This window comes from Necator americanus, chromosome I (genome assembly GCF_031761385.1).
Source record: "Necator americanus strain Aroian chromosome I, whole genome shotgun sequence".
NCBI classification, from domain to species: Eukaryota; Metazoa; Nematoda; class Chromadorea; order Rhabditida; family Ancylostomatidae; genus Necator; species Necator americanus.
This window is the reverse complement of record NC_087371.1, coordinates 13,399,512-13,419,962: the sequence shown is the minus strand read 5'-3', so window position 1 is coordinate 13,419,962 and position 20,451 is coordinate 13,399,512. Positions and strand designations below refer to the sequence as shown.

The 20,451-nt window shown below is 41.1% G+C and overlaps 3 protein-coding genes across 5 annotated transcripts; all 3 read left to right on the top strand.

Moving 5' to 3' along the window:
• Window positions 1-2: 2 nt before the first annotated feature.
• Window positions 3-11,483, top strand: RB195_005407 (uncharacterized protein; the record flags this gene model as incomplete). Of its 3 annotated transcripts, XM_064177882.1 has the most annotated exons (8): window positions 3-42; window positions 5,913-6,082; window positions 6,615-6,686; window positions 7,340-7,426; window positions 7,471-7,572; window positions 10,107-10,171; window positions 10,245-10,346; window positions 11,351-11,483. In XM_064177882.1, the coding sequence occupies 8 exons, from the start codon at window positions 3-5 to the stop codon at window positions 11,481-11,483; spliced, it is 771 nt and encodes a 256-aa protein (XP_064034984.1). The 3 variants fall into 3 exon arrangements, with proteins under 3 accessions (XP_064034984.1, XP_064034982.1, XP_064034983.1); XM_064177883.1 differs by lacking the exon at window positions 7,340-7,426 and having other exon boundaries at window positions 5,931-6,082; XM_064177884.1 differs by lacking the exon at window positions 7,340-7,426.
• Window positions 11,484-12,959: 1,476 nt separating this feature from the next.
• RB195_005406 (uncharacterized protein) lies at window positions 12,960-16,246 on the top strand (the record flags this gene model as incomplete). Its single annotated transcript, XM_013436813.2, has 9 exons — window positions 12,960-13,055; window positions 14,012-14,095; window positions 14,154-14,243; window positions 14,299-14,446; window positions 14,639-14,724; window positions 15,118-15,264; window positions 15,483-15,594; window positions 15,764-15,840; window positions 16,145-16,246. 9 exons carry the CDS (start codon window positions 12,960-12,962, stop codon window positions 16,244-16,246), a joined length of 942 nt encoding a protein of 313 aa, XP_013292267.1.
• A 406-nt stretch (window positions 16,247-16,652) lies between these two features.
• RB195_005405 (uncharacterized protein) lies at window positions 16,653-19,986 on the top strand (the record flags this gene model as incomplete). Its single annotated transcript, XM_013436812.2, has 10 exons — window positions 16,653-16,778; window positions 17,173-17,280; window positions 17,349-17,473; window positions 17,576-17,641; window positions 18,200-18,264; window positions 18,331-18,430; window positions 18,973-19,087; window positions 19,138-19,186; window positions 19,488-19,706; window positions 19,757-19,986. 10 exons carry the CDS (start codon window positions 16,653-16,655, stop codon window positions 19,984-19,986), a joined length of 1,203 nt encoding a protein of 400 aa, XP_013292266.2.
• Between the last annotated feature and the right edge of the window lie 465 nt (window positions 19,987-20,451).

The window sequence follows — 20,451 nt, the reverse complement described above, 5'->3', positions numbered from 1 at the left end:
TAATGGAAACAGCAACAACGTCACATAAAACACCGGATCAAGGTATGAGTTTCGAGCTTTTTGTGGTTTTATCCGCAGGTTTTATGGATCTCGGACTCCATCCATAGGCATAGATGTAATCGGAATGGAACGGAAATCCTTTATAAATTTTGAGGGAACTTTTGGGATTTATGTGAAAGATTCGCATCGATTTTGAAGGACAAAGAAGCGAACAATGGAAGTTCCTGACGAGTACATAAATAAAGTTTTCCCATAGATTTTCGGAGGAAAAACTAAGAATGGGAAGAATTGGGTTTCCTTCCCATCTTCTATTCCAACCAGTATAAAAAACTAATGATTTAAAAGCTGATTTAAGAAGGAAAAGCAACTGGACTTCCGGGTATATGAATATATTCGAACCCTAAAATATTTTAATCCCGGGTTGACTTGATGACTTAAATAGTGATGCTGTTTTCGACAAATGCTTACTTAGTCAACTTATATGATTTCCTTTCAAAAGAAAATGCAGAGAAGCTCTTTTGGATTCGTCTGATTTACAAAATTAGAGGTTATTCGAACGATAGTTATTATTAAATCAGGTTAATTGAGAAGGTGGAGCCTATGCGCAGGATTTTTCTTTTCTGCTGCATAAGCAACCCCAAAATTAACTCTATAAAAAGGTAAGTGCTAATTAGAACGAGGCAGAAGTAGACAGTGATCCACTGACGATATTGTCGTCGTCTTACGTGGAGGAAGGGTGAATTCGGGTAGAATGCGATGAGCGCCGGGAAGGTAATCGAATAGAGCCCCGTGCGCGAATGCAATTTCGATTGTGCTCATAAACGACTCGCTCAGCGTCCATGAAAGAACATGAAAGAACTTCCTGAAGAGGAGAGTTCTGGAAAGCTTTTTTCTCCCTACGAAACGTTTATGTCTGGTAATAGAAATAGTAGCACTAATTAATATCGAAAGAGAGAGACATGCACTTCATTTGATGTAGAAAAGAAAGCTACGCTCCTGATTAAATTTTACCCTATTCTTTTCATTTAATTTGATTTTTTTTTTGCTCTCAAAAAATGTGAACAGTATAAAAATGCGGCCGTAACCGAAGAAAGAGTGAAGAAGAAAAAAAATGTGAAAACGCACACTTTCGTTAATAAATACGATTGTGTGATGCTCTCAGGGGTTCAAAATAATAGCAAGCAGCAGTAGAATCACAACAACGACAATAATGAGGTCTCAGCTAACTACTAACTGGTTATTGTTACTCGTCTGGTTTTTCGTAACTATTACAAAAATTGGGTCATTTACGAGGCTACATGAAATTATGGTGGAGATGTTGTAGATTCACAAAAAAAACACCTTAATTACTTGAAATAATTGTTTCTTACTCGTTCTTTAAAATATTTCTCTATGGTGAGCGATAGATCGAGAAAAAAGAACTCTTAGAGGGCGAGGACCCATCATTCAAAGAAGCTGCACACGGCTCATGCATAATAGATAAATGTGAATGGCACATCCATATAGCCGGAATGAAAAGTTCGGAGAGCGGCGATGATATATGAGATTGTTGTAGGATGAGCAATGAGGCGACGTGGTGTCAGCTCATCTTACCACATTCACGTTGCGTTATGAATATGATACGCAACGTCGAGTGATCGCACCGCTATCGCTTAACGAGAATATTCAGAAGAAAATTAGGACTAAGAAGGACATGCTAGCAAGAAGAACCTGAATAAATTGTTTTCTTTTTTTGGATGAGCAATTTCTGAATTATCTGAACATCTAAAATGTTGCGCAAATTTAGATAAGCAGTTCGAAAAAACTGGTTTCAAAGTGGTTAGTGACGCAAAATCTTTGATATTAGCTAATTCAACCAAGTGAAGATTAGAACGACTGTGATGAATGAAAGTTTTTATAGTGTTGCCTGGAAATCCTAGTGGCGTGTGGATTCAGTATTCTTCCAGAAGTAAATGAGATGGCTTAAGAGGATTAGCATGCGTCGATGGTCATGAGTTGATGACAGTGGAGGGGATGATTGTGGGACGCTGAGCGGAAAGTGCATTTCTTTGATTTTCTCACAGCGGTTCGTTTTTTCACCCCAGTATTATGGCTGGGGATTTTTTCCCCCGGCCCTAGGATCCGTAAGCAAATTCGAAAAGTACAGCATGACTTCCGTCTACGTTAACTTTCTCTAGGATTTTGGTAACTGATATTCGAGATGCATACCCTGTCCACTCTCAATACTACTTGCGATTTGAGGTGCTGGCAGTATTTGCAAGGGAAGGTATTCAGAGAATCGAGAAAATTCAGATTGCGGTTTTCATTTTTTTTCATAAAAGGTGCATTAGAACCATCCCTGGCGATGTTACAGTGTTTATGAAGATTTGTATTGTGATTGTGTTACAGTTTTTGTAAAAGAGATGCTCAAATTCGCCTTCGCCACCACATAACAAAAGCTGAAATTCAGCAAATTAATACTAGCAAGAAATCCCAGCCTATTTAGTATTTCTTTAATAGTTTTTATTGATATCGGCGGACAAAATAAAGCAGAGAAGGTAAGGGATATTCTTCGATTAAAATGGCATTCGAAAAAGAGTTTGAGAGTGTTTTCTTGGGTTGGACTGAAATACTTCGGCTTTAGTTGACTTTCCATCATTATTACGGAAATCTCCAGACGGCAAGGTTAGGGTTTGAAATAGAGCAATTAAAGTGGATCTGTGTTCCTTAACAAATGCCTGAGTAGCAAAACAGGCGAACAAGCTACATGTTTCACGAAATTCCATGAGATTTAAGGATTTATAGAGATTTGTAGGGACCCTTATGGCTGCGCGATCTCATACGGCAAGAAGTGTTGCATGATTATAGGCGTATTAGATACAGTAATCGTAGTAATCATCCGCCACTGTTAAACGTTCTATACCCATTGAGTGTATGGAGCACAAAAAATTTCATATGAGCTTACGAGGAGATTTTTTCGATCGCACCAAAAAGTTCTGTAGCTTTTAGCGGCTCACAAATCAAGCAGTAGCTGAGAAGACAGAATCCGTGACGGACGGTGAGAGGAGTGTTGTGTCAGACAGCATCATTATTATGTCAAAGCAAGTCAGTGAATGACTCGTTGACTAAAAGACTCATTGTTGATGTTGATTTATTTGAAGAGCGATTTAGTCGGTCGGTCGATTGCCAATCGGATCAGCTCTTTCATGCTTTCAACAGGCAGTTTGCTCAAATGTCAAGTGATAAATTGAATAAACAGAGTTTATCTACAGCTCTAGCACTAGTAAATTAGATTAGATATGTTGATCAGTGCGAAGCGTTCTCGATTAGGGAAACCGGTCTCACAAGAGCACCGTCTACTTTCTGTAGCAGGAGTACGCTTGCTACAAAAAGGAATTCCCAGGTTTTTTTCGCCTGAAATCAAGTGTTTAGTTTTTTTTTCTGCTTTGACTCGGACAAAATAAGATTTCCCTCTTTTGGTGAACCATTGGTCAGTGTGAATAAATGAATAAATAAATAAAGAAATAATATGGCAATGCCACTTAGAGGCAGTATTACCTTAAAAATATACTAGTACAGGTCCATGACAGTAAAATTCCCTGAAAATGAGATTCTATCCCAAAAACATCTACTTCGAATAGCTCAAATCTGACAATCGGAGAGCAATCTCTCACTCACTCCAAAAAAACAGACTGGCGAATTGAGAATTTGACATTTGCCATTTCAAAATGCTACCTGAATATTAAATTCAATTGAATTTGAAATTTAGGTGGCATTTCTTTTAAAATTTCACCTCATTGAGCGAGAATTGTCGATAAATCTCAACTTCTGCGGTAACATTCATAACAATTGTCGTCATATCAATTTTATTTCAATAAACTGAAATTTAAAAATTTTTGCACATACCCTATTAGAGCACAGCTGAAACTTTTGCAATTAACTCGATAATTGGAGCATAAATCGTAGAAGAGTGGAAGTCACCAATTTTTTTATTTCTATTGACATAGCGTATCATGTGAGAGCAGCAGCTGATTTTATTCGAGGTGGCTGAACCTCCAAATTCCTCCTCCAGTTCCAGAAAAAGTCGTAGCGACAGCATTTAGCTGTGTACACATTTTTCCGCGTTTGCTATTCGTTTGTGTTTCCGTTAAAGCTGTGGAGGTATTGGTGGGAGGAAGGGCTAAAAGCAAATCCCGAAACTATAGAACAAGCTCAATTGTTTACTGTGGTTCTTCTGCATCCTTGTCCAATATCATTGTCCACTCGGTCGGATAAACGCGCTCTCGTGGATGGAAGGGTCTGGGTTGGATATTTTGCTATCCAATAAAAACTTTTCCACTGATAAACGCATCAAAACAGAAATACTTATCCACTCGTTTTGGTCCTAGCAATCTTTATTAAAGGCATCACTCCACGAATCTGAAGTGGTACGATTTCAGGTGGAGTATTCGTATACGGGATCGTAGATTATGGAGAGGGGGGTGATTCCGTCCATTTCTTCCTAATTGCCGCAAAAAACGGCCCGGAAGATACGGCTTCAGGCGTCCTGGCGCACTATTTTCTACAAGGAGTTCGACTGGAGCGCGCCGGCCTTGTGCGGCGCCGCATCTTCCGAGCCGTTTTTTACGGCAATTAGAGGGAAATGGACGGAATCACTCTCCTCTCCATAATCTACTATCCCTTATAAGGATACTCCACTTGAAATCTGCACCACCTCAGATTCGTAGGGTGATGCCTTTAAACAACTATGGCTAGTTCCCATGTAGAAGTGCAATTGTACTGAGTTTCGCCGCAGAATCAACCAAATATTATTGGGTGGCACGCTTGAAAGCCAAAGTCGTTGATGGACTCTTTTCTATTTTTCATTGGCATTTATCCTTCCAAAGAATGTACTGAATGTGTGCTCTGGATGGGAATTCTGTGCACACACAGCTTTGCATAGGTGCAATAGGGAGGAGCCGGACCCTCTTCAGGTTGAAGGGGGTCGAGCTCATGTGTTCGAGTTCAAGTGATGACGATCCCTTCGCCAACCATCCAGAAGTGAGGGGAATCCCTACGCCAACCGTCCAGAAGTGAAGGGAATTCCTACGCCAACCGTCCAGAAGCGAGGGGGTCGGAGCACCGGCTCCGACTATCGCATGTATGCAGCTTCGTGCCGTAATTATGAATTCCCGATGAGTTTTCCATCTGAATTTACTGCTAAGCTAGAAGTAGAGAAATAAACGTTATTCTGGACTGTCATTTCCGCCAGTCCTCTTCACTCAGTATCCTTTATTATGGAACAAAGAGTGATCTAGATTACCAAGAATCTTAACGTTACAGAATTTACCCGAACCTCTTTTATAGGATAAAAAGCCTATTAGGAGAAAGTTTTTCTAATCAAAAATGTCTTTTATATAAGGGAAAAATTAATGTATTCAAGAATGGAATTACTTTCGTTGCGATCGAAATTTAAGGCAATAGTTTTTGGTAAAATATCGCACAGAAGTTCTCAAACGTTTATGAACTCCGATTACATTTCTTTTAACAACTGTTTTGTATATAGCAATATTAAAGCGGAGCAGGACAATATACGTTCGAGGGAAAATCCTTTTTTTGTCTCTTCTTTGACTGGAGGACTTCTTTTTACCAATTAGCGTAACCAAACCTAACCAGTGTAAATAACCTTCAAATATTTTTGTCTAATTCAATATTACTTACTCTCACTTTGTTTGGTAGATTTTTTAAATGCCCTTTTGTGCTGCGGCCACTATCCGTATACAAACGAATGACTTTTGTACTCATACAAGGAGGGAATTGCTATTGACTGACAAAAATTACTCATTTCAAGTAGATGGACCCTACGGCAGAAAGTATCCTAGTGATTTTTAATGATTTAAACATTTCCTTGACACTTTACTTCCTGAAAATTCTTCTATGTTAGAATTTTTCAGTTAACACAGAAACTGCAGGTGCTTCCCTGTCACGCCTAGTGGTGAACCGTCGACGCCAAGAAGGGAACCCTGTGCTGAAGTACGTCAGAAACGTCCGCTATGAATGGGGTGATATTGCGACGGACTTCGAGTGTGGTCCAACTTGTGGTGTACTGTATTTGGCATTGAAGGTACGGACTCAACATTGAAAAGTTGAGGGAAAGGGTCTGGATTAACCCTTTCCCTCAAATTTTCAATGTTGGATTTTTTACCATTACTAAGTGGTCTTCAGGAATTAGCTTTCCAATAGCAACGAAGTCTAAATAACTGACTACTGAGGTAAAAATAAAATGAAATGATAAAGTTGTTGGGACTATCAATTCCTAGGCAGTGGAACTACGCTTTTAACTTTCATTCAAAGTCGGAGTAGTTTGCTAACCCCACAAATATTTTACCGAGGCCAACCGGTACACCCTTGATCCCCCGAATTGATCGAAGGTTTGATTGAGCGGAGGGATTTCAAACCGTTATTTCATACAGTCGCAAAAGAACCTCTCACTACAGCACTCATCTTCTGAGTGAATATATGAGAAGTAATCCTGAAACTTATTTGAACCTCTGAAGGAATGTTTGACAGCTCTTTGGATCAAAAAATTCCTCCCATGAGTGCAAATAAGCATGCATTTACCGTACTTATCTATTTATCCAGCAAGGTTTTTTCAGTATCACAAGCTTCATCCGAACTATATTCTAACAAGACTCTCAGGAAAAGATGAAAACAAATATGCATGTAGAGTGAGTTTTCAATTTTCAAAGAGAAAATTTCTTGGGAAGCATGTTTTATTTGCTGAGGCTTAACTTTGCTTTAGTTACAGCTTTGTTGTGTTTCGTGAGCGGAGGCCGTTCTGACGAGAGTCATTTCGTCGGAGCATAGGAAATAGAGAACTCATGAGAGTATTCGATGGGTTATCCACTCGGGAACGTGTTTCTTCTGGGCTTTTTTTTTGTTCTCCTCTCTCTGGTTTATCTTAGACAGTGCGCTACTGTTTCCTCAGGACCATACCGGAGCGTTTTGTTGAATCAAGTTTGATAGGTACAGAAAAGAATCAGAAAAGTTGTATCCTAAACCCCATATTAATTTCGATAGGAACAACGCCGAAGTACATCTTCTTAGCTGTTTTCTTTACCGACAAGCAAGCTATTCGGCTTTTTGACCATCCGGACCGAATGAGTCATTTTTGCTTTTTCCCCCTTTTTTCACACTTGGAATGCCAAGCATCTCTAAGTCGAGTCCTGAAAAACTGAATACTTCTGAGTTTTTCTTTCTGATATTTATTCATCAACATTTTGCAGAAGGCGGTAGGCGAGATTCTATAAACTCAGTGATTCTTAGATGCATCACGTAAATTTCGAAAAGCCCAACCAAGATTTGGTAGTAGATTTTTTAGATCGTGCTCAACCGTAACTTTCATAGCATATACGGTAGACGAGTTCTCCGCTTCCGTGCCGTGAAAAAAAAAACGAAAACAAGAAAGGTGAGATTTCCAATGTCGCTACTCTAGAATATTGCCCGTTTCAGATTCTTCTCGCACTTTGCAATGTTGATGAACCGACGCATACTTTACGAGAGCTGAACCTGTTATGCTACCGTATGGATTGGACCATGGTGCTTTGTTACTCGGTAATTGAATTTTATTTTATCTGCTTATTTACTTCCAACCATGTATGCTTTTCTCACTTCTTCCTATATCTCATTTACTATCGTTCTGTTCACTTACATACTCATTCGATTGTTTGGATTGTTTACGATCTGAATCCATAAATTAGACGTCAAAGAAGACCTTGAAGGCATAAATAAACCACCATCGGTGAGTATGTAAATAAGTGAAAAGACGGTGTAGAAACAAGTTAAAAGACGGAGGGTCGCTCTTAGATACAAAAGGTTAAAAAGGCAAAGGGAAGTGGGGAGTCTTAAAACATCAAGAGAAATGTTTCCACTTAATTAAAGGCAGCACACCACAATTCTGAGCAGTGGTAAGGGATTCCGCGGGAAAAGCTAGAGACGTGGTTGTTGATTGCGGGATCAGAGGTGGTTCCGCTCATCTTTCTTTGTCTCAGAAAAGGCACTTTGGTTATTACAAGGTACGTTAGAACGCTCCTCTGCACACATTCCAGTCCCCTTAGCAGCTCATTCACTGGTTTTACCTGAATAGGCTGGTAAGAAAACATCACCATCTTCGACCGATAGCACTTGGATGCGGCGCGTGCAAAAGGGTGGCGCGTTGCAACTGAAATCGTTTTAAAAAAAAACGTCATCCTCTACGTTGTTTCTTACAACGATCAGGGAGAGATTAGCGGACCGATCCCACAGTTTACAACCCTAACTCTAGATTTTCCCGCAGATTCGTGGGATGCTCCCTTTAAATAGTCAATGAAAGAGAAATTGTTGGAATTGTTGGAACGGGAAATTAATGCACAAAAAAGACTTGCGTTACAGTTTGAGTGGAATGTTCTTGGATAATGTGGTAGCGATGATGATGTTAGCTACCGTTTGATAGAGTATAAAAGGCTCTTCAAAGTGTAGGTTAACAATTACACCGAGCTAGTTCTTTTCCTTCAACCATGCCGCGCAATTTCAAGCCGTCGTCACTCCACTTCCGCAACGTCATACTCTTTCTCCATCTATCTGGCCAAGAACCCGCGGATATCGATAGACGTCTGAGGGAAGTTTACAAGGGGAACGCTTCTGCTAAAAGTACAGTCTACAAGTGGCACTCGAAGTTCGCGTCGGGCGACTATTCTGTCGAAGATGAAGACCGTTCCGGACGCCCGGTGGGATTGGATTTGGACTTGCTGCAGAGACAGGTGGAAGCCGACCCGTATCAAACCACTCGCGAACTGACAGCCGCTCTTGGTTTGAGTCAAACCGTACTTGCTCGGGGATTGAAGTCAATCGGCAAGGGGCGGAAACTAGGTCGATGGATACCAAATGCTCTGACGCAGTATGACATGGACCGCAGCGCTGATATGGCAGTTTCTCTCCTCGCGCTCAAGCGCACCCATACGTGGCTTGAGCACCTTGTCACCCTTGGATGAGAAGTCGATTCCCTATTCTAACATTTGCCGGCGTGCTTAATGGGTTGATAAGGCTTGGCTGCAGAAGACGTCCATAAACTCAACGTGTCTAAAGGATGAAGGATAAAGTGTATGGCGTTAATCAATCCGCTTGGGATGCGCCCCCACGTCCACCTCAATTCAGGTTTACGAACATGTAACTGACCTGTACAATGACTTGCGGTGGCTAGCCGATGTGTCAAGTCAGTGTTTTTATCCTCCCAGACAAGTCAGGTACCAATTTATCGACCTCGGAGGGATGAAATGCTTGGTGAACACAAGGGCGGATTCCAGCCTCCGATCGATAGTGCAGGAAGCGGAACTTCTAACCGCTACACTACACCCGCCGATAAACTCAACGTACACGCCAAAATGGTTATGCTCTGCATCTGGTGGAGCGTACACGGCGTCGAATACTGGGAGCTGCTCGCCAAGGGATATACAGTGACCGCAGAGGTCTACATTGAACAACTGAGAAATTTAAAGGCAAATCTCAAAAATGCACGCCCGCAGCAGACTCTACTTCCAGCATGACAGCGCTCGGCCACACTGCAAGAACGACTAAGGGTGACGAGGTACGCTGCAGCGCGGCAAGTGAACCAGTTTACCACACCCACCGTATTTCCCAGACCTGGCTCCTTCGGATGAGCACCTTTTTTCCTATCTCCAACGTCATCTGGATGGTCAAGACTTCCAAGCCCGCGACGACACTAAAAAGGCACTCGAGCAGTTCTTCAAGGACCAGTCCCCAGCGTTCTGGAGCAAGAGCATCTAAGATCTGCCTAAACGTTGGTAGAACATCATTGATACCAATGGAGCATACTTCAAATGATTCACAGTTATCGATAAATAAAAACATTGCCAATTTGTCCGAGAACTGTCACTCAACTAATAAACTAACTCAACCTAATACATGCTATTTTTCTTTCTTTTGAACGTTTCTCCCTTCCCAGACAGTTGAAGGGTAAGCTCAATAGGTTGTGATAGTTTCGATGATTTTCTTGTTATAATTGTTGTGTGTAATACTTTTGATACTTTTTTTATTGCCAATGTATATTTCTCTTTGTTTGTCTGCTTCTATATTTTCATAGGCATTTTCAGGTGGAAGAAGCCGCCGAATACATCGAAAATCTGAAGTTAGCAGATACCAGAGATGCAACTTTTAAGTACGAAGAACTTTTAACTTTAACATTCCTCGATGCCATGAATCAGAAATTTGTAGTACTTTCTTCTTTCCAGAAAACCAGTCACTGTGCCAGTTGATGAGAGAACTACACTACAGAATGCAGCTGTTGGATTGTTGACTGGAGCAAGAAGTGTCACAAAAGCGGATGCGCAGAGGTACCGTCGAGTCAAAACAACCTGAGGATTGGTGCAACAGCGCAGGTGGTTGCGCTCCAAATGGGACCTTCACCGCCCGCGCAGCCGTTTAAGTAGATTTATTTGGGGCTGAGTAACAGTCCACCAGTGTCGCTTCGGGCGCAACCGCCTATTCCATTGTACCAGTCTTCAGGTAGTTTCGACTCGTTTGTAATCATATTGTTTATTTGAAAATATATTGGATCGGTGTCGATACAGTTCATGACACTTTTTTTCGTTCACTTGGACGTCGCAGCACCGCGGCAGACGCGCAGCGATAATGGTCCGAAGTCCAGTGGGCCACAAAACTAACTTTGGCGGACGCTACGCATAACAATATGAATAAACAAACAAATAAACATGTTTCGTTCTTAATTGAATTCAATTTATTTCTGCGCATTATGTTCAGTTAAGAGCCGCCTTCGCCAGCCCTTTATGCTTCACATATTTTTTTCAATAGGATTTCAAGAAGCTTTAGATGTGCTAACAACGTTGATCACTAAAACGAAGTTGCTAATATTGCCATTTGATGAAGTGGCCACAAATTTTTGGATGTTTCCGTAATTCTGTAATGGCTACATTATTTTTTCTACAACTAGTCTACCTTATATCCTTGCTGAACAGGTAACTGGTACAGCACATCTCGAAAATGCCTGAAGACTAGGATCATTTACTCCGTACGAGCAGAATCATTTACTTCGTACGAGCTTGGTTGAAGTGGTGATTGATGTTGGAGTAGTGAATGAGTTTGGAGAGGTCGATCAATATTGTCAATAAAGTATGTGAAGTGAGCCGACAACTGACTGAATTTATTGACATTCTAATCCCGACACACGCAACCCATGAGTACCTATGTATATTAGGGTTATCTTTTGCAAGAACGCTACATTCGCTTATATTTACAAGTCTTCCATAGGATATGAAAGGAACTTTGTAGCTTGTTTGTTTCTTTTTTTACTCAATCAGTATTTTCCTCGTTATTCCAGACTTCTGTACAACTTCGGCAGTCTAAAAGCTATAGCAGAAGCAAGCGAAGAACGTCTAGCGCTCTGTCCTGGCCTTGGTCCAATTCGTGCGAAGAATCTGTACAATTATCTCAGAACTCCGTTCACAACGTGATCTATCATTATCCTGGTTTCCGTGTTTTCATCACTATTGATTAAAGATCTTTACTTATCCTGTCCGCCAATTCCTAACTAGACCTAGAGGTATTCACCTAACTCATGTCCAGTTACAACTCAAATGTATTGATTTTTGTGCAGTGATCACTTATGAGTACGGGAAGCGCAATTTCTTTAATATGTTGGACTAGGACTGGCTAGGAATGTTCTAGAATTTTAAGGCACGTCAAGCTAGTCGATTCTGTACCATCCACGGCAAATGCCCGTCATTTCTCCGTACAATCGATCGTTGTGGAGCGAGAAAACATCCTCGAAGCAGCGCTGACCACATTGATAAGATAAGGTTCAATCATTTGTCATATGAAATCTTCGAGAATCATTTGATTCCGTCATCGATTTTCAACCTTTTTTTAATATCGAAGCTTTAAAAGACATTAGTCATCGCAATACATATCTGAAATCGAAGAAGAAACACTGAGATGTTCATCTTCTGAAGAGTTCTCATTATCAGACTTATTAGTAGATAATTTTTCACCAGAATCTTCGATTTTCCCGCGGGTTACTAAACTGTGATTGAGATTTCAAAGGCAACGTTTGGCGTAAATCGACGTGCACCTTGCTGTGCGGAGGTTTTCATCTTGTTATTTAGTGTAACTTTTTGTACAGAAATTTCAACAATTTACCATGCTTTTAACAACACTGTCATCTTTTTTGGAATTCTCAGCTTTTCCTCATATGTTCTCTTAAATGTTCAAAAATGTTCTAATCTATCTCTGGATGGTGGATTAACCAGGGAAATACTCCTTGAAAGTCTAAAATGACTAATTCCAGCGCGTGTGTTCTCAACTGATCTAAAGTGCCGTGATTGCGGACAGTTGCCCTCAATTCACCAACACTTTTCCTGGGAACACCATAATCCCTCGTTGAATCAATGATATGAGCTGTTAAGAATTGCACAAAATCGCCGATTGAACTACAGTTACATCAAAATGTTCAGTCCGGTCCATTTCTTTCTCGCTACAGTTCCGAGTGACTTCGGCGAGTAGCAGATCGTATGCTCACACAAATATTAGCACATCCTGGATTGGTTGTCGTTTCACCGGCTTTTATCGAAGGCCTATGGGGAAATTATTGTCCAACAATCCAAAACTCATGGTTGCATTATTAATACAGCATTCATGTTCTTGTGTAGCGTTTTAATTTATTACTACTGCAGGTATATGTACATATTGGTATTGTTACTGACGTATTCTTGTCATCTTTTTTCTTTAGAATTAATTGTCTATTTTCAGAGGCATTTTATGTCACATTTCAGTAGATCTTCTTTCTCACAATTATTTCCTTCGTATTGCTTCGTTGATATAATGATTTCTTGAGTAAGAGAAAAGAAATCGCTTATATGGCTCTGGTTACTCTAACAGCATCCTTCGATTCCAGGGATTTCGATTCTCTCTGATTCTAGCAAGAAGACCCAATGGGAGACGTCCCAACAAACGCGAACGCTGGTTGTCCAGGAGTGGGCAGTGCTGGTGCTGGGAAAGCATCTGGATGCGCTGGTTGTCCGAATCAGGTAAGTCTCACGCAGTAATACTCATTTCCTCTAGACTTTTTTATTTCAAAGGATTTTTTCCCTTTATCTATGGATATTTGCGGGTCACCAGAGATCATAGAGTCATACAAAGGCACATCTATGCGACTTTTATTCTTACTTCTCCAACAGATCATTGTAGTAATTCCCCGCAGTCTCCCATGCTCTTCTCATCACCGTCATCAAAATAAGTGGCGCACACTGTGACTCTGATTATGGAGCTTTGATACATTTTTCATGTAATGGTGCATAGAAGTATCATATAGGTCTTGACAGTGCGATCTACCGGAGTTCTCTCGACAATCTTCAGCATCGCAGCGTAACAAGACGGTTTTTTGTTGTTAGAGGTCCCATTCACCTTTTAAGCATTTAACCTGTCGAACTCTTGGATTTAGAGTGTGCCTAACAAAACCGATTTGCAATATCTTGCGTCATTACGGTTTATACAGCTCGAACGCTTGTAGTGTGTATTGTTCAATATAGTACGGTCAAAACGACATGAAGTACTGTGCATTTCCGTAAGCTGCGTTCGAAGTCGTGCAAGCCGTGGAGAAAGCGGTTGGAATTGAGGTGGGACCATCGTAAACTGCAACGAAGGATGGTGTTATCAAAGGTCCTCCTGTGATTTTAACCGCCATATTCCAGCGCACCGCTTCGAGCGCAAGCGCTTACACAACTGCACCACGCTCACTTCAATTCTGAATCGCTTGAGGTTTACGAACGTGTAACCGGCCTATACAATGACTTGCGGAGCTAGCCAATGTGTGTGTGTGTCAAATCAGTGTTTTTATCCTCCCAGACAAGTCTGGTACCAATTTATCGACCCCGGAGTGATGAAAGGCTTGGTGTGCACTAGGGTAAAAGTTGATTTTTTCAGGACCCACTACAACAGAACTTAACATTCGACCTGTATAATAGATTTGTTTCATATATTCCAGGGATCTTGCTCTACTGGTCAAGTACCAAAGCCCGATGACGACATCAGGCTGATTCAGGATCGATTTAGCGGCGTTAAGCATAAGGTACAGTGTTTTTGCAAGAGTACTTCTAAATCCGTCAGACTCAACCTTTCCTTTTTAGATTTTGATCCTTTCTGGGAAGGGAGGAGTAGGTAAAAGCACAGTGACCACAAGTTTGGCCCGTGCTTTGGCTGCTGACGCATCGAAACAAGTAAGTCCATTACCTAAAGGTATGGTACTAGACGTATTGGCTGTATGGCATTTAGGTGGCAATTCTCGATGTGGACATCTGTGGTCCGTCGCAACCACGAATGCTTGGAGTAGAAGATGAAGAGGTGCATGATAGTGCAGATGGTTGGACTCCTGTACTAGTACGAGAGAACCTGATGTTGATGAGCATAGCCTTCTTATTAGGTTCGTAGCACTGTTTGATAGCTACAACTTCGAACACTTGAATCGTAACCGCACTTTCCTGATACCTTATCAGCGGTATTACAATGCATAGACTGTGAAACTAAGTAGGCGCGCGGTATAGTTGTCGCACTCGATGAGTATCTCATTCTTCTGCATGTTCCCGTGCGTCGAATGTCATTCAAGGTTTTTTAGGGAATAAAAATGATGCTATTATTTGGAGAGGAGCAAGGAAGAATGGCATGATCAAACAGTTCCTTCGAGATGTTGATTGGGGAGAGGTGTGTCTGCTAAAATTGAACTTTTATTGCAAATTCTTCCTCCCTAACTTTATGGACGACTTTTCCGAAGATCCTTTATCTGAATTCTTATCTCTTTATGAATGACAAAATATTATTCCCAATTTTTTGGCATCTCAGCTAGCATCAGTTAAAAATGAAAAAGTAATAATTTTGTAAAATGAATGGCATAGTCATTGGTCAAATTGTTGATTAAACGGCACCCACAACCGTCCTTTTAAATGCTGTAGCTTTATTCCGCAGTCTCTTGCTACTATGATGGTCAGAAACGAAACTTGGACAGTCAGTCAGTTAGGCTGTTCACCGATGCCAACGGCAGCAAAGCAGAGTGCACACTGATGTTACAAAATTATCTTATTTATCAACTTCATTCAGGTTGATTACCTGCTGATCGACACTCCTCCGGGAACATCCGATGAGCACATATCCGTCGTGCAGTTTCTGCTACAAGCAGGAAGTCTCGATGGTGCAATCATTGTCAGCACACCACAAGAAGTGTCTTTACTCGACGTGAGGAAAGAAGTAAGTGATTTAAAATGTGAGAGTCTCTTAATTTCAAATGGAATAAAAATATTTGAGGGATTGGTATTCCTTTCTGATGCAATCCCTCCTAGATTGAATCATTGAAATTTTCCTTAGATTGTTGGTCATTAATCCCTTTTTCTGGTGTATTTGAAGACTCCAGTTTACTTTCTCTGTATGAGCTATGGTGGAAAACAAAAAGAAATATTTGGTTCCAGGTCAGCTTCTGTCATAAAACTAAGGTTCCTATTTTGGGAGTAGTCGAAAACATGGCAAAGTTCGTCTGCCCACACTGCAACCACACCACCATACTCTTCCCCTCAACTACTGGTATGTCTTGCTCCACCTTTGATGTGCTCTCGTTTATTCAGAAAAATTTACTTTTCCTCGGCTTATTGAACTGATTATTTGCGGTTTTGCTTCGAGCTTGGACATTCTTTATCCTTCTTTTCGTCTCTACGTCATCTATTGGTTTTCTATTTCCTTATCCATTGTTTAGGGGGGTCAACAGCTATGTGTGAGGAAAGCAAACTGGAGCTGCTGAGTCAACTACCTCTTGAACCTTCACTTGCTGAGGTAAAATCAACTGTTTACTCTTTTTCATTGCAATTTTGTACCTCATCAATTTGAGAAATTCTTAGTTGTAATAATGTATTTGCTGACAATGTGGGGGAAACCGAATTCACTTGTCAACCACTAGCCATCCGTTGATATCTGCTATTTCATACATTATTGAAGTTTCCAGTATTCATCCGTGCTTATTTATGAGTGGTTACTCGGTAATGAAAAGAATGATAAAATCATCATAGATCCCGCCCACGTTGCATTACCGGACAAACATTTCTTATGAAGATTATGAATCTAAAGTCTATTTGCTTAGGCTCTCGACAAGGGAGAGGACTTCTTCGCGAAATATCCAGATTCGGCACTCACGAAGACCTTCTTGGAACTGGCAGGGAAGCTCACGGCGAAACTTGAATAAATCACGCTGGTTGCTAATTTTAATGTAAATTTGTTTGTTCTTAAAAGTAGGTTAGATTTTGCTTTGTTCAGCACATTTTGTTGTAAGTTGTTTGATGCATTCCTTTTTATTTGATATCATCACGAAGACTCCCACTTGTTAGTCAACCACAACAGTCGTGTTTGCAGCTGTATTGTCAAAACGTGCGTTGTTTGTTGTTTTGTATTGTTGCATTTGCTTTGTTTCAATACACAGCTGAAATACAGATGAAATTTGATACGAATGTAACTGAAATACCTGATCTAGTCATCAACTGAGTTCTGGAGAATCTCTAATGTCGTTATGTTTAGTTTTCCAGCAAATAACATCGATTAAAATTATGAAATGAAGAAGGCAAAGCACATTCCAGATAAATCTCGCAACCAGTATGTATCGTGTTGTGATCACCGGCATGGGTGCGATCACACCTTACGGTGCAGGAGTGGCTGTACTTCAGAAAGGATTGTTGGAAGGGCGTTCAGCACTGAAATTCTCAGAACAGTTAGGATTTGTGGTAAGGCCCTCCTAGCATCTAGACTTCTCAGATGCTGGATTTTATAGCCTATCTGCTAAATGAACCTGAAATTCTACTGCGCAATTTGTGCGTTAACTTTCTTAGTCGATCCCTTTGTGTGGTTATGCAGAACGGTAGGATCTTTCGTATGTGTCTTATTCTATTGAGTCTTTTTATCTATTGAATTTGTTTTGTGCTCTGGACCTATCTTTTCAAAACTATCAGAACTCGGGAACCCAAACCTGTGAGTGGAATTTATCCGAAGTTCACTGAGAATTTTCTTAGCTAACTTAAAGTGACAACTCGTTCATAGCAACGTTAGAAGTTGCGGATTTTTCTATGAATCTCAGGCACAATTGGCTCGCTTTAGCTCAGGCAATTAATTTCGTCATAGGTCGGCGCGATTCCCGATGACCGAATACCAGATTTCAATCGGTGGAGTGCTGGACAGAAACGAGAAATGAGCCGAGCTAGTCAACTAGCGTTGTTGGCCGCCGAAGAGGTGAAATCGTGTGCTCGAGTTGGTCATCGTTTCATCACAGGATTTTGTAATGAATCTCGTCGATTCAGGTTATGTCAACGTCCAATGCCCAGTCTTTAGACCACAGAGATACGTTGGTGAATATTGGAACTGGTGTTTCTGATCTTCTAGAAATTGGTAGGACAGTTGCCTTAGTGGAGAATAAACAGTCAAGGTAAAGTGCGGTGTGAGATAGCCAGATTTTTTTTTCTGTTTCTGGAAGCTAGATTAGAAAAAAATCTTCTGCTGTTAGATAAGTCTCAACTAATTGTTCTAGGAAAGTGTCGCCGTACTTTGTACCAAGGGTCCTTACCAACATGCCTGCTGGTTATGTGGCTATGAAGTAGGTCCATTCGAGTTTTCTTAGTTAAATGCTCCCTGAAAATGTTCGCTTTTGTCTTCACCGTATTTTCTGCTCCGTTTATTCGTTAAACTGCGACCAACTAAGTTGGGACAATCACATGTTTGCGCCGCCCTCGAAGTTGAAGTCATTTGAGTGACTATGGCCAATCAAAACAAATCTTACACCGTTTTGAACACCTTTTGAAGGGGAAATTGCAACATGACCCCCTTCCCGAAATTCCTAAGAAATCAGCTAGAAGTTAGTTGTAGCTGAACGCCGCTAGCATATGTCAGGTTTCGCTGTCACATACGTACATGTTTTCGAACGCGAGAGAAGATTATACCCAACGCAGGAAAGATATCTGAATTGTGTGACATACTTTTTCCAAGGCTTAAAAAAGTCCATAAATGTTCCAAATACTTGTACTTGTGATGTGTTTATTGCTGCATAGTTTCTGTTTTGATCCGTCATCCTGGCAGCTTTCAGTTCTCTTTCCAGAAACTAGAGATTATGTTTATTTACATAATCGTCTTACCTATTCCTGAATTTGACTTCCAGATATGGAATGATGGGCGGTGCAGAAAGTACAGCGACAGCTTGCGCTACTGGACTGCATTGCATTGGTTAGTTTGAATGACATGTTCGGCGGTATCGGATGCGTGGCAAGAGTTGCATCTTGTGTTTTCGAGGAAACGCTTTTCGATCTGTTCGACACGGATGGGCTCGCCGTGCTATTGCTGGAGCGGCTGAGGGTTGTGTTAATGCTGTAGCCTTGTCCGGATTTGATAGGTAAAAACGGTTTAGATGTTCTTGTGCACTCAAGGAATTCTTAATCATGATGATAACTTCAAAAGTTTCTTTCATTCGCGTCGTGTGATTGGTGAATAAGTCAACGGCATCGTTTTTAACACGGTAGAATGAGCAATCCATTCATTTATGCGTAATATTAGTACACTTATTGCGTCAACAACGAAACGAGGCGATGCCATATACGTACACTGACGCAAATACGGGCATTAGTGTCATTCAGAATAGTTTGGTGCCCAGTTTAGTTTAGATTACTTAGTTTATTCGAAAATGTTTGATGGTTTGACTGAAGATTTGCAGCTTTACAACACCTGAATACCTCCGCATCTAGGTTTTGGCTGGCCAAACTCCTTTCCACAGCAGTTGAACTGCACGAGAAAAGATGGCTAGCCCATTAACTTTGAAAGACTCTTAAATATTGCAATCTTAATGCGAGCAAGGTTCACTTTAAAATGTTTTGATTAATTCAACTTTAGTTTGAAAGAAGTTTCATTGAAAACTAAACTTTAATTTTTTTTTTCCAGGATGCGTGCGCTTTCCCATGGCAAAGAGCCGTCATGCAGTCGACCCTTCGATAAGAAAAGAGATGGTTTTGTACTTAGTGAGGGAGTTGGATTGGTGCTGTTGGAGCGATTAGAGGTGGGATTGTGGGGAGACTGCATTTGATCCGACTGAACACTTTGTTTCAGGATGCTCTCGACAGAGACACCACAATTTTAGCAGAAGTCCTTGGTTACGGTGAGTTCTTCGCTTATTGTTACGTGCATTTGGCCTGCTGGCATTAAGAGCAGCCCGCTTGAAAACTTTGTCCAGAAATAGGTGTAGTCAATTGTTGTTTATTGAAACGAACGATCAGATGCCTATCGAATGATTTCCTATAGCTGGGGGGTTGGATATTTTTTCTTTGCCGTGAAGCTATCCAATGAACGCATAGCTTTTGGATAACAGCCTTTAAGGACCCATTTCTTACACGAGGATCAACTAAACTAACTACATTCATATCATGATATATTTTCTATCAACGCACTACTTTTTTAAGGCATTTCCTCCGACTGTTACCATATCTCCAGCCCAGACCCATCCGGAATCGGAGCACAATTATCTATGCAGCGTGCGGTGGGTGACGCCAAAGTTAAACCGAACAATGTGACATACGTTAATGCACACGCAACATCAACCCCAACAGGCGATTCGATTGAAGCGCTAGCAATTCATCATGTATTTGGTGGCAGCAACCCCGCTGTATCTTCTATAAAAGGTGTGAATTAGTAGAACTCGTCTTCTGTACGAAAACTATCATTTTTGCAGGCCACATTGGTCATCTGCTTGCTGCCGCTGGCTCGGTTGAAACTATCGCAACCGTAGCAGCGATTGGCGACGCGAAACTACCGGCCAACTTGAACCTCGATGAATCCGATGAACTGGAAGTGAATCTCTTGAGAACGGTGGAAGAATGGCCGAAACCTCGAACTGCAATTGTGAACTCGTTTGGTTTCGGTGGAACAAATGCAAGTCTTGTAATAACCGAATACCGGTAATGATGGGATCTCTTCCGGTTTGGTTTTCTGGTCAGTGTATTTCCGTTTGTATTATCTTTGTTCTGGTTCGTGCTCTTTTTTTCCAGGAGTGGGAGTGCGAGGGGAGGAGAGGTATGCTTAGAGCATGTGAAAAATAGGGGTGTGAAACTGAAGGAGATAAGGGAGGGAGAGGTCGAAGAAGAGAGTGAGGGGAGAGAGTGAAAGATAGAGGTATTGAGTGAAAAAGGATTCAGAGGGGAAAACTGGTGAGACAGATAGCGGGAGAGGCAGTACCTTCTATAGAAGTAATTAGGGAAACCATTTCCGAACGCCATTTTGAATATTTGCCAGCCGAAGTCGTATACGCGGCTCCGACTGACAAATATTAAAAATTCTCCGTTGTGTTGTTAAGCTGCTACTTTCGGAATGCACCAACTCCGATTTCGAATTTGTTCACTTTTTATGCAGCTTTATATTTATATACAT